Here is a 14315-nt window from a genome sequence, read left to right as displayed (position 1 = left end):
CTCACACCCTCTTAAAACATAAAAAAAAATTCAAATCGGTGTAACGTTTCCACACACATATCTACATACATACAAACATATCCACAAACATTTTCCCCTTTTTAAATAAAAATTGAGTCATACTTCTGAGCACGGTAACTTTTGAATATGAAAAAGAAGTAATCAACTAATAATTGAATTTAATTATTTCAATAAATTAAGCAAAAACTCATAATGTTGCCCTCAATTATTGTCAAATTGTCAATGGGCAACGTTATGAGCATTTGCTTAATTGAAATAAATAAATTCAATTATTATTTGATTACTTCTTGTTCTTCATAACTTTGTTATTTTTTATTATCTTGTAAATGGTAGGGAATAAAATTTTGAAATTTTTCAGATGTGTATAACTTTACACACGCTATCAAAATAGCTATCAAAATGATAGTGTTGCCATTTAAGAAAATCAACGATGACGTCATATCTCTAAATTGGGACACCCTGTATACATTATTATTATATGTCAAAAATGACAATTTGATATACTAATCGACGGGTCTGAGCATTTTTCAAAAAAACAGTTAGTATTTTAATTATTGAATATATTCCAAATTACAGATATAACTTTGTTATTTTCTATTATCTTGTAAATGGTAGAGAATAAAAATTTGATATTTTGCAGTTATGTATAACTTTACAAATCCTATCAAATTAGCTATCAAAATGACAGTGTTGCCATTTAAGAAAATCGACGATGACGTCATATCTCTAAATTGGGACACCCTGTATACATTTTTATTGAATGTCAAAAAGGACAATTTGAAATACTAATCGACGGGTCTGAGCATTTTCCAAAAAAACAATTAGTATTTGAGATATTGAATTTATTCCACTTTACAGACTCTCTCTGTATATATATATATATATATATATATATATATATATATATATATATATATATATATATATATATATATATATATATATGTATATATATATATGAAAGAACGGCAATTGCATTTTATTACACTTCGACCACCACCGGTATTCTACACGACGTGTTTCGCAGGTTATGTCAACCGCTCGTCAGGAACACCTAGGTGAAGTGGTCGAAGAGGAATAAAATGCATGGGGCCTTCCTGGTAAAAATAAAATACCAGACTTCAGTACACTAGGTACGACATCTATATGAAATAAACGAAAGGATTTCTCTGGTGTACAGAAGAAATCCTTTCCGTAGCGGCCGTGACCATGTGAATTCAAAGTCTTGATAAAAGACTATGAAACGACAAAAGATACCTCTTTGTATCACAGATTTGTCTACAAAGCCACGTTATTCGCTACGCATTCCTCAATAACGGAGAAACCGTGATAATATGAAAGAACGGCAATTGCATTTTATTACACTTCCACCACCACCGGTATTCTACACGACGTGTTTCGCAGGTTATGTCAACCGCTCGTCAGGAACACCTAGGTGAAGTGGTCGAAGAGGAATAAAATGCATGGGGCCTTCCTGGTAAAAATAAAATACCAGACTTCAGTACACTAGGTACGACATCTATATGAAATAAACGAAAGGATTTCTCTGGTGTACAGAAGAAATCCTCTCCGTAGCGGCCGTGACCATGTGAATTCAAAGTCTTGATAAAAGACTATGAAACGACAAAAGATACCTCTTTGTATCACAGATTTGTCTACAAAGCCACGTTATTCGCTACGCATTCCTCAATAACGGAGAAACCGTGATAATATGAAAGAACGGCAATTGCATTTTATTACACTTCGACCACCACCGGTATTCTACACGACGTGTTTCGCAGGTTATGTCAACCGCTCGTCAGGAACACCTAGGTGAAGTGGTCGAAGAGGAATAAAATGCATGGGGCCTTCCTGGTAAAAATAAAATACCAGACTTCAGTACACTAGGTACGACATCTATATGAAATAAACGAAAGGATTTCTCTGGTGTACAGAAGAAATCCTTTCCGTAGCGGCCGTGACCATGTGAATTCAAAGTCTTGATAAAAGACTATGAAACGACAAAAGATACCTCTTTGTATCACAGATTTGTCTACAAAGCCACGTTATTCGCTACGCATTCCTCAATAACGGAGAAACCGTGATAATATGAAAGAACGGCAATTGCATTTTATTACACTTCGACCACCACCGGTATTCTACACGACGTGCTTCGCAGGTTATGTCAACCGCTCGTCAGGAACACCTAGGTGAAGTGGTCGAAGAGGAATAAAATGCATGGGGCCTTCCTGGTAAAAATAAAATACCAGACTTCAGTACACTAGGTACGACATCTATATGAAATAAACGAAAGGATTTCTCTGGTGTACAGAAGAAATCCTTTCCGTAGCGGCCGTGACCATGTGAATTCAAAGTCTTGATAAAAGACTATGAAACGACAAAAGATACCTCTTTGTATCACAGATTTGTCTACAAAGCCACGTTATTCGCTACGCATTCCTCAATAACGGAGAAACCGTGATAATATGAAAGAACGGCAATTGCATTTTATTACACTTCGACCACCACCGGTATTCTACACGACGTGTTTCGCAGGTTATGTCAACCGCTCGTCAGGAACACCTAGGTGAAGTGGTCGAAGAGGAATAAAATGCATGGGGCCTTCCTGGTAAAAATAAAATACCAGACTTCAGTACACTAGGTACGACATCTATATGAAATAAACGAAAGGATTTCTCTGGTGTACAGAAGAAATCCTTTCCGTAGCGGCAGTGACCATGTGAATTCAAAGTCTTGATAAAAGACTATGAAACGACAAAAGATACCTCTTTGTATCACAGATTTGTCTACAAAGCCACGTTATTCGCTACGCATTCCTCAATAACGGAGAAACCGTGATAATATGAAAGAACGGCAATTGCATTTTATTACACTTCGACCACCACCGGTATTCTACACGACGTGTTTCGCAGGTTATGTCAACCGCTCGTCAGGAACACCTAGGTGAAGTGGTCGAAGAGGAATAAAATGCATGGGGCCTTCCTGGTAAAAATAAAATACCAGACTTCAGTACACTAGGTACGACATCTATATGAAATAAACGAAAGGATTTCTCTGGTGTACAGAAGAAATCCTTTCCGTAGCGGCCGTGACCATGTGAATTCAAAGTCTTGATAAAAGACTATGAAACGACAAAAGATACCTCTTTGTATCACAGATTTGTCTACAAAGCCACGTTATTCGCTACGCATTCCTCAATAACGGAGAAACCGTGATAATATGAAAGAACGGCAATTGCATTTTATTACACTTCGACCACCACCGGTATTCTACACGACGTGTTTCGCAGGTTATGTCAACCGCTCGTCAGGAACACCTAGGTGAAGTGGTCGAAGAGGAATAAAATGCATGGGGCCTTCCTGGTAAAAATAAAATACCAGACTTCAGTACACTAGGTACGACATCTATATGAAATAAACGAAAGGATTTCTCTGGTGTACAGAAGAAATCCTTTCCGTAGCGGCCGTGACCATGTGAATTCAAAGTCTTGATAAAAGACTATGAAACGACAAAAGATACCTCTTTGTATCACAGATTTGTCTACAAAGCCACGTTATTCGCTACGCATTCCTCAATAACGGAGAAACCGTGATAATATGAAAGAACGGCAATTGCATTTTATTACACTTCGACCACCACCGGTATTCTACACGACGTGTTTCGCAGGTTATGTCAACCGCTCGTCAGGAACACCTAGGTGAAGTGGTCGAAGAGGAATAAAATGCATGGGGCCTTCCTGGTAAAAATAAAATACCAGACTTCAGTACACTAGGTACGACATCTATATGAAATAAACGAAAGGATTTCTCTGGTGTACAGAAGAAATCCTTTCCGTAGCGGCCGTGACCATGTGAATTCAAAGTCTTGATAAAAGACTATGAAACGACAAAAGATACCTCTTTGTATCACAGATTTGTCTACAAAGCCACGTTATTCGCTACGCATTCCTCAATAACGGAGAAACCGTGATAATATGAAAGAACGGCAATTGCATTTTATTACACTTCGACCACCACCGGTATTCTACACGACGTGTTTCGCAGGTTATGTCAACCGCTCGTCAGGAACACCTAGGTGAAGTGGTCGAAGAGGAATAAAATGCATGGGGCCTTCCTGGTAAAAATAAAATACCAGACTTCAGTACACTAGGTACGACATCTATATGAAATAAACGAAAGGATTTCTCTGGTGTACAGAAGAAATCCTTTCCGTAGCGGCCGTGACCATGTGAATTCAAAGTCTTGATAAAAGACTATGAAACGACAAAAGATACCTCTTTGTATCACAGATTTGTCTACAAAGCCACGTTATTCGCTACGCATTCCTCAATAACGGAGAAACCGTGATAATATGAAAGAACGGCAATTGCATTTTATTACACTTCGACCACCACCGGTATTCTACACGACGTGTTTCGCAGGTTATGTCAACCGCTCGTCAGGAACACCTAGGGGAAGTGGTCGAAGAGGAATAAAATGCATGGGGCCTTCCTGGTAAAAATAAAATACCAGACTTCAGTACACTAGGTACGACATCTATATGAAATAAACGAAAGGATTTCTCTGGTGTACAGAAGAAATCCTTTCCGTAGCGGCCGTGACCATGTGAATTCAAAGTCTTGATAAAAGACTATGAAACGACAAAAGATACCTCTTTGTATCACAGATTTGTCTACAAAGCCACGTTATTCGCTACGCATTCCTCAATAACGGAGAAACCGTGATAATATGAAAGAACGGCAATTGCATTTTATTACACTTCGATGCAATTGCCGTTCTTTCATATTATCACGGTTTCTCCGTTATTGAGGAATGCGTAGCGAATAACGTGGCTTTGTAGACAAATCTGTGATACAAAGAGGTATTTTTTGTCGTTTCATAGTCTTTTATCAAGACTTTGAATTCACATGGTCACGGCCGCTACGGAAAGGATTTCTTCTGTACACCAGAGAAATCCTTTCGTTTATTTCATATAGATGTCGTACCTAGTGTACTGAAGTCTGGTATTTTATTTTTACCAGGAAGGCCCCATGCATTTTATTCCTCTTCGACCACTTCACCTAGGTGTTCCTGACGAGCGGTTGACATAACCTGCGAAACACGTCGTGTAGAATACCGGTGGTGGTCGAAGTGTAATAAAATGCAATTGCCGTTCTTTCATATTATCACGGTTTCTCCGTTATTGAGGAATGCGTAGCGAATAACGTGGCTTTGTAGACAAATCTGTGATACAAAGAGGTATCTTTTGTCGTTTCATAGTCTTTTATCAAGACTTTGAATTCACATGGTCACGGCCGCTACGGAAAGGATTTCTTCTGTACACCAGAGAAATCCTTTCGTTTATTTCATATATATATATATATATATATATATATATATATATATATATATATATATATATATATATATATATATATATATATATATACAGTATGTCCCTGTAAGTTGTATCCATATGGAAAACTTTTTTATTATTAATTTTACGAAAAAAAGTTATTCTTTATAAAAAGCTCTGCATGGTCCAAAACCTAAGATTTAACCATTAAATATCAAATTTTTTAAATATTATACGAGGTATGTCAAAAAGTTTGAATTTCACTCAAGAGTAAAGTAGCTTTATTTTTCACAATATTGAAAATTGCTATTATGAAAAGTTGTTTGGAATTAAAAACTGTATTCTAGTATGCAATTACATCCTTCTAATTGAAAAATTTTTTTTTTTGAAAAATTATGGATAACTAACATTATTTTCAGTTATTTTAATTCAGATAACTCTTTTATTATTAATTTTACGAAAAAAAGTGATTCTTAATAAAACGTTCTGCATGGTCTAAAATCTAAAATACAACCATTTGACGTCAAATTTTATCAATTTTATACGAGGTATGTCAAAAAATATGAATTTCGCTCAAGAGTAAAATACGTTTATTTTTCACAATATCGAAAATTGTTCTTATGAAAAGTTATTTAGAAATAAAAAATATGTTTCAGCATGTAATTACATCCTTCTAATTGAAATATTCTGAACTATAAAGGTACTTTACTTTTGATCTAAATTGATCTTTTTTGACATACCTCGTATAAAATTGATAAAATTTGATATAAGATGGTTGTATTTTAAGTTTAAGACCACCCAGAACTTTTTATTAAGAATCACTTTTTTTCGTAAAATTAATAATAAAAGAGTTATCAGAATTGAAATAACTGAAAAAATAATGATAGTTATCCACAATTTAAAAAAAAAAATTTTCAATTAGAAGGATGTAATTACATATTAGAATATAGTTTTTAATTCCAAGCAACTTGTCATAGCAATTTCCAGTATTACGAAAAATAAAGCTACTTTACTCTTGAGTGAAATTCAAACTTTTTGACATACCTCGTATAATATTCAAAAAATTTGATATTTGATGGTTAAATCTTAGGTTTTGGACCATGCAGAGCTTTTTATAAAGAATAACTTTTTTTCGTAAAATTAATAATAAAAAAGTTTTCCATATGGATACAACTTACAGGGACATACTGTATATATATATATATATATATATATATATATATATATATATATATATTAGTGATGTAACGAATGTCATTTTTTGAACATTCGCGAATACGAATGCGAATGCGAATATCTGCTACCGACATTCGCGAATGCGGATGCGAATGCGAATATTTAGTTTTTTAAAAAATTTTGTATTTTTGTAATGTTTTCTAAATTTATAATGAGAAGTTAATTGATATTTAGTGTAAATCAAACTGAATCTTAAGCTCTATTACATAATACCAAATAAAAAATAAAGTGAAGATTGATAATGTGATTATACGAGGTTGTTACATTTTCTTAATAAAAAAAAAGATCATAAGAAGTGGATAGATTTTGATTTTACTAACCTAATGTTATCTTCAAATTATTTTTTTTTCTGATATTCATATTCGCAAAACATTCGCACAAATTTCGCGAATGCGAATACGAATGCGAATATGCAAAAATATGCGAATATTCGCGAATGCGAATGCGAATACGAATATTCGTTACATCACTAATATATATATGTACTACATTCATCTCGATAAACTCAACCGTTTTCGAAATACACGCATTTTAAACCTGCGATGCAACATAACGTCGGCTTAATTCGCAAAATGCGTAACTCCACATATTGGTGAAAATTTTATATTGGTATTATTTATTCACATAAATGGAGCGCATCCGATAAAATAGCCGGTAAGTCCAAAATTAAATTGCTTTATTTATTATCTGCACAACAGAAAACACCGTAAGTCCGTCCCTGCCAATTTCGCGATAGCAGAATACGGAACTCCAGTAGTTCTCATGTTGTTGTAAATACTGCACATGTGCTCCTAAAATTTAAGTAAATCGTGCAGTAATTTAAGTGATTACATTCGTGAAAACACTCTTACTAGGTAAGTAACATTGTAAGTTATAATATAGATTAATTTCAATGTTATATTTATTGCCAAATATTGTGTAAATTTCTCGTATTTAGAGTAATTGGAGATAGGGAGTTTTCGTTAAATATAGTTTTGTGATAAACATTCAGAATACAGGAGATACGCATTTTTCCCCGAATTTTTAGCGGGGCGTTTTATTTAAAAACTTTTAGCGATGGCGATGAGAACAACGATCCTGATTTTGTAGCGAATTCAGAAGAGTCTAACAGTTCTGAATCGTCCGAAAATATTTCAGATTTGCAGCATGGTGAAATAAATGAAAATGATCCTCGAGACGAAAGCCCGAGAAGAAAACGGTCTACAAAGTATGAAATAAACAAAAATAGTTGGAAAAAGAACCAAAACAGTTTAAATAGAGAAAAGGGAAAGTCTTACCAAGAAAAAAAAGAAAATGGAAAATGGAGGTATGACTTATTAAAAGAACCAAAATCCATAAGAGAAAGTTGCAATTGTAAGTTAAGTAAAAATAACAATTCCGTCCTAATGTGCACTAAAATAAGTGAACCTGAGAGAAGAAGAATTTTCAAAGAGTTCTGGCAATACACTTGGGCCGAAAAGAAGATGTTCGTAAGAAACCATGTATGTGTAAAAAGTACCTCTAGAAAACGAGGCCTGAATGAAGTTTCGAGAAGAACATATTATTCAAACGAATTTTTCTTAGGTTCCTCTAGGCTAAGAATTTGTAAAACAATGTTTTTAAACACCCTTGGTGTGAATGATTGGGTCATTAAGAAATGGGCCAAGATCGGACTAGAGGAAAATGTGACTGTGCAAACTCATCAAAATTCTGGTAATAATAATCATGGTGTGAAACAGCTTCAAATATTCTTTGATTCCCTACCAAAACGGGAATCGCACTATTGTAGAGCTACCTCGTCAAAACTTTACCTGGAACCTATTTGGACTAGCAAAAGCCAACTGTACAAGTTCTACAAATCTGATTTCTGCATAAATCAAAATGAGAAAGCGGTATCAATAGCTACTTTTCACAAAGTATTTGAAAAAAATAAACTTTCTTTGTATAGGCCAAAAAAAGATTTGTGCGATACCTGTGTGTCCTTTCAAACAGGGAATATTTCAGAAGATATCTACAATGAGCATGAAAAATATAAAAAAGTAGCAAGGGTTGAAAAAGATAATGATAAAGAGTCCCATAATGAAGTGTTTACTATGGATCTTCAATCAGTTTTGCTTTGTCCTAAATCAAATGTATCCAACCTCTATTACAAAACCAAACTAATTGTGCATAACTTTCCAATTTATGATATTAAACGCCAAAAAGGCTTCTGCTACCTGTGGAACGAATCGAAATGTGGGCTCACAAGTAATGAGTTTACTAGTATTATTGTTCATTTCCTAAACCAGCAGGTACAGTTGTATAACTTGAAAGAAAAAAGTACTGAAGACACTGAAATCATATTATGGAGTGATGGTTGCGGGTACCAAAAGCGTAACTCAACGTTATCTAATGGTTTATTAAACTTTGCATTGGATACTGGGTTAACGGTAACTCAAAAGTATTTGCAAAAAGGTCACACCCAGATGGAGGTAGACAGTGTCCACTCCGTCATTGAGAGGAAAATTCGAAAAAAAAATTAATATTCCAGCAGATTATGTATCCATCTGTAAAAATGCTTGCCATAAAAGTCCTTATGACGTCGAATATCTAACGCACGATTTCTTCAAAAAATATGATCACCTCCATTTCGTTAAATCAATAAGACCAGGCAAAGCTGTTTTCGGTGCACCCACTGTAAACGATATCAAAGCTTTAAAATATTCAAAGGATGGTATTTTTTTAAGCTTCGTCACACCGAAGATTGGCAAACCTTACCAGTACGGCTTAATATAAGTAATGTTCTGCCTATTAGTTCTATCGCCCTTCCTCAACTACATTTTATATTTTTTATATAGTTTCAGCACCTCCAGCAATTAAAATTATCGATGGAACGTGATTATCACGATTTTTACGATAAGCTACCCCACGAAACATAGAGAAAAATGTTAATTTACTACTTTTGCTGAATTTTCTATTCACTACTATATTAAAATAAACCTGTTTTTGTAAGAGTTATTATTAGTTTTATTGCTTTAAATAAATACGTATCTCCAAATTATAAACAAATTTTACTAAGAAAAATACCTAACTCCTTTATTTTGTTTTTAATGACTGAATATAATTAAAATTCAATGTGAATTCTTCCGCTCTACATTATTTTTGGTAAAAACTTTATACTTGATTCATTTAATCTTTAATATTTGTCGTGTAATTAACAGAAAACAGTTTTTAGCGTTTCCTGAAAAGTTTTACCGATAGGAGTTAAGCAGTTTGCGAATTAAGCTGACGATAATTTATTGCATCATATCACTGTAGTTATAGCTACCCGAAAAATAAACTTGAAACCATAATAATTGTACAAGTTCTCATATTTATGTCATTGCATCGCATATTCCATTTGAAGGAATTTTCGATACATTTTTGGAAATTATTACGGTTTTAACTTTATTTTTCGGGTGTAACCACAATGATATTATGCAAAAAATTATATTGCATCGCAGATTTAAAATTCGTTTATCTCGAAAATGCTTGAATTTGGCTAGATGAATGTAGTAGTTATTTATGAAACAGTTCGTGAAGTATGATTTTTGCGCAATTAAAATAATACACCCAGTGTAAGAGCAGTATATATAATCTTACTATCTACAAAATATTAATTAATTATTATATTCTTACCAGGCCCATTCACCATGTGGAGATTGTTCAAATTTATGAAGATCCTTGGTCCATGGACATTTAGCAGGTCTATTGGGAAGTACAGGTTCTTCCTCTAGAGGCGATCTAAAACAGTATATTGGATCTCGATTTCTTGGTCCCGGACTCATGGCAAAATTTTAATTTAAAAACTGCCCAAATTTATATTTAGAAGTACGTGTAGACTTCTTCTAATAAGTACAAAATATTGACTATAACTAAAAATCGGTTTTGTTCGATCTAATATAGGAATCCTATGAATACCACCTGGTCTACTTTATTGACTATTCACCAATTGCAATGATGAAATGGTTAAACAGGCATTTCAAATGCCGAATAGGAGCTTTAACTGATTTGTGAGACTCTTACTGTTAAGCTTAAATTCAATGTTCAATTTCAAGCTCAATCAAAATGGAATCACAATTTTCCGGCATATCTAAAAAATTTTCCGCTTTAGATAAGGTAGATGATAAACCTACTTTGTGGTCCATTTTTAAAAGTGCCTTTTAAATATTAAAGCCCAAATTAACAGACAAAAAAAAATCGTCTTTTATTTTAAATAGTTTCATTTTAACTTTGTGATTATTTTTGTTACAGTTTCTTATGTTCTTTCTCAGAATTGGTCATTACTAATTTTCTCTCTCAGATTAACATCTACCATTTTAATTTACATTTATCTTCGGCCAAATCCTATTTTATCTACTATTTATTTTGTTAGAGTATATATGTGCCTCAGTATGTTATAACTGGTCAAATGAAATACATCATAACAAATAAAAACATTTTCCAACATGTAGAACAAGACTGTCAATTAATAATATATTGCAAAAGTTCACTCAAATCTCACCCTCTTAAAATACACTAAGCATCAAAATTAACGCACCACCTTAAAAATGGGACATTTTTGATGTCTCATGTTTCCTAAACCTGTTGTCTGATTTTAGTGATTTTTTAAATATGTTATAGCTTTATTTTTCAAGAATATCGATGTAATAATATTCTTGCTAAACAGATAAGTGTCATTGTATAACGGGTGTAAAAATGATAATGTGTTTTTTCCTCAAAGTTTTGGAACACCCTGTGGAATATTCTAGCGTATATAAAATATTGAAATTACAACTAAATTGTAGCCTTAGGCTTTCTTAACATTTTGCTCTTTGATTCATTCGGTTATGTTGGATAATAAAAACGTTAGGTACTTTAACAACTAGCAACGTTCTTCATCAATACAGGGTGTTTCTAAATAAGTGCGACAAACTTTAAGGGGTAATTCTGCATGAAAAAATAATGACCGTTTATGACGCTTTATAAACATATGTCCGCAAATGCTTCTTTTCCGAGATACGGGATGTTGAATTTTTTCTTACAAACTGACGATTTATTTATTGCTCTAAAACCGGTTGAGATATGCAAATGAAATTTAGTAAGTTTTAAGAGGTAGCTATTGCGTATTTTTTGACATACAATTAAGGATTTGTGCATACGGGTAATATGACTGGGTAATATGACCCGTATGCACGCCAATGGTGAATATAAAATTCTTTCTTAATTGTATGTCAAAAAATGCGCAACAACTACCTCTTAAAACTTACTAAATTTCATTTGCATATCTCAACCGGTTTTAGAGCAATAAATAAATCATCAGTTTGTAAGAAAAAATTCAACATCCTGTATCTCGGAAACGAAGCATTTGCGGACATATGTTAATAAAGCAAACTGTCATTACTTTTTCATGAAGAATTACTCCTTAAAGTTTGTCGCACTTATTTAGAAACACCCTGTATTGATGAAGAACGTTGCTAGTTGTTAAAGTACCTAACTTTTTTATTATCCAACATAAGCAAATCAATCAAAATGCAAAATGTTAAGAAAGCCTATGGCTACACTCGAGTTTTAATTTTAATATTTTATATATGCTAGAATATTCCACAGGGTGTTCCAAACTTTGAGGAAAAAACACACTATCATTGTTACACCCGGTATACAATGACACTTATCTGTTTGGCAACAATATTATTACATCGATATTCTTCAAGAATAAAGCTATAACATATTAAAAAAATCACTAAAATCGGACAACAGGTTTAGGAAATACGAGACATAAAAAATGTCCCATTTTTAAGGTGGTGCGTTGAGACAAATATGTCGTTTAAGATTTAACCATGCATTGATTCCAACATATCTACATAAAATTAATTTAAGAGACAATCCATATTGTCAATGTGGAGAAATAGGTGATGCTGAACATATGATGTTAAATTGGCCTCTAATACAAATAAATATAAATATAAGACTAAGTTTTCACTCTAATAGCATATAAAACAACATAATGCTATTCTACACCCCACCAGAATGAAAACAATGGGAACCTTCTCTGGTTACACCTCCGAGGCTTCTACAATTTGCAAGCCATACGGATGCTGAGACTAAGGAAGATGAGGGAATTCTACAATTTACAATTCAATTGTATTTGCAATTGTAGAAGCCTCGGAGGTGTAACCAGAGAAGGTTCCCATTGTTTTCATTCTGGTGGGGTGTAGAATAGCATTATGTTGTTTTATATGCCATTAGAGTGAAAACTTAGTCTTTTTGCTAGCAGTTGCCGCTAGGGCATCTATGCCATTTCGTTCGTTGCAATCCGGGACTGCGCGCTGGGGTTTGTTTTGGTTGGATCGGGGAGAGCAGCATATGTGCCTCCTGATGAGAGACTAATAAGTTTCGAAACCGGTAGGGGTGCTTGCGGCACTCTCAGATTGGACTAGAATATGGTTCGGCTGTGTTTTCGTTTTGCAACGAAATTGAAAATGGTTATTCATTTTTAAATATAAATATGTTTATAAGTAAATTATACAGTTGTAAAAATATAGCACACCCAATAAATTTAGCATATATATTATCACAAATTAATAATACAGAATTAATGCAATTATTTATAGAACATATTAAAAATATAAAAATCAAATTATAAACTAACTGACGTAAAGACCGAAATTAAAATCTATTATAATATATAAGTAAACCTGTGTTTTTGCCTGAAGTGGTATTTCCACTGACCAGTGGTCATTCCTTATAAAGTATGTAGAATAAGTAGGATAGAAAATGAGTTTAGTTAAGTCACAGTATAGGAGGAATCCTATACTGTGGTTAAGTAGATAGGTATAGGAAAATATATTGTAAAATAAATGAGCAAAATTGGTGAATCGGCGAACGAGCCTTGAAGGGCCCGTAGTCATACAACTCCAAAGAAAAAAGGTGGTGCGTTAATTTTGATGCTTAGTGTAAGTATAAATATCTCATTATCTCATATCTTTAAAATAAATTAATTCGGTTTCGTTTTTTAATATATTGTTATCTTCTTTTTTAAACAAAATTTAAAAGCATTTTTAGCATTTGCCATGGTTCCAGATATCCTCATCACCGAAATTTGGTATTAGTGCTTTTAGTGCATATTTGAACAATTTTGAGCTTTTGATTTCTACAAATTTTTTGTATGATAAGCACTAAGTATGCTGTCGAATTTAATTTCATAACTCAGAACTCACGACACAGAGATAAAAGATATTTAATTAAGCATGAATTTGGTATACAAAGGAAATTGGTAAAGTTAGTTCAAGCCACCGTGACTCACGCAGAAGCGCAAGTATGAGAAGCGCAACAAGAAAAGACACAAATATCGATATACCTACCCTTGCTGACGACCAAATACTGATCGCACAAGACGAAGATGACCTCAGTTTTATGATGAGGAAGCTGGAACAGAAATATACAAAGAATGGGATGGAAATAAACCTAAAGTAAACTGGATACGTAAAAACGGACAATCTATACAGGGTGTAACAAAAATACAGGTCATAAATTTAATCACATATTCTGGGACCAAAAATAGTTCGATTGAACCTAACTTACCTTAGTACAAATGTGCACATAAAAAAAGTTATAGCCCTTTGAAATTTACAAAATAAAAATCGATTTTTTCCAATATATCGAAATTTGTTAGAGATATTTTATTGAAAATGGACATATGTCATTCTTATGGCAGTAGTATCTGAAAAATCAAATTATAGTGAAAT

At 33.4% G+C, this 14315-nt stretch overlaps 1 protein-coding gene across 2 annotated transcripts in view; it reads right to left on the bottom strand.

Annotated features, from left to right (window-relative positions):
• The window catches only part of LOC114336915 (cystathionine beta-synthase-like), a 208254-nt gene extending 197781 nt beyond the window's left edge, over positions 1-10473 (bottom strand). The window contains exon 1 of one of the 2 annotated variants that reach the window (XM_050654359.1): positions 10228-10473. In XM_050654359.1, coding sequence (XP_050510316.1) covers positions 10228-10376 — 149 coding nt within the window. In that variant the 5' untranslated portion in view covers positions 10377-10473. The remainder of the gene's footprint in view (positions 1-10227) is intronic. The other variant, XM_050654358.1, reaches the window with a different exon arrangement.
• Between the last annotated feature and the right edge of the window lie 3842 nt (positions 10474-14315).

The sequence above is a fragment of the Diabrotica virgifera genome, chromosome 6 (genome assembly GCF_917563875.1).
Source record: "Diabrotica virgifera virgifera chromosome 6, PGI_DIABVI_V3a".
Taxonomy (NCBI): Eukaryota; Metazoa; Arthropoda; class Insecta; order Coleoptera; family Chrysomelidae; genus Diabrotica; species Diabrotica virgifera.
This window is presented reverse-complemented; position numbering and strand designations above follow the sequence as displayed.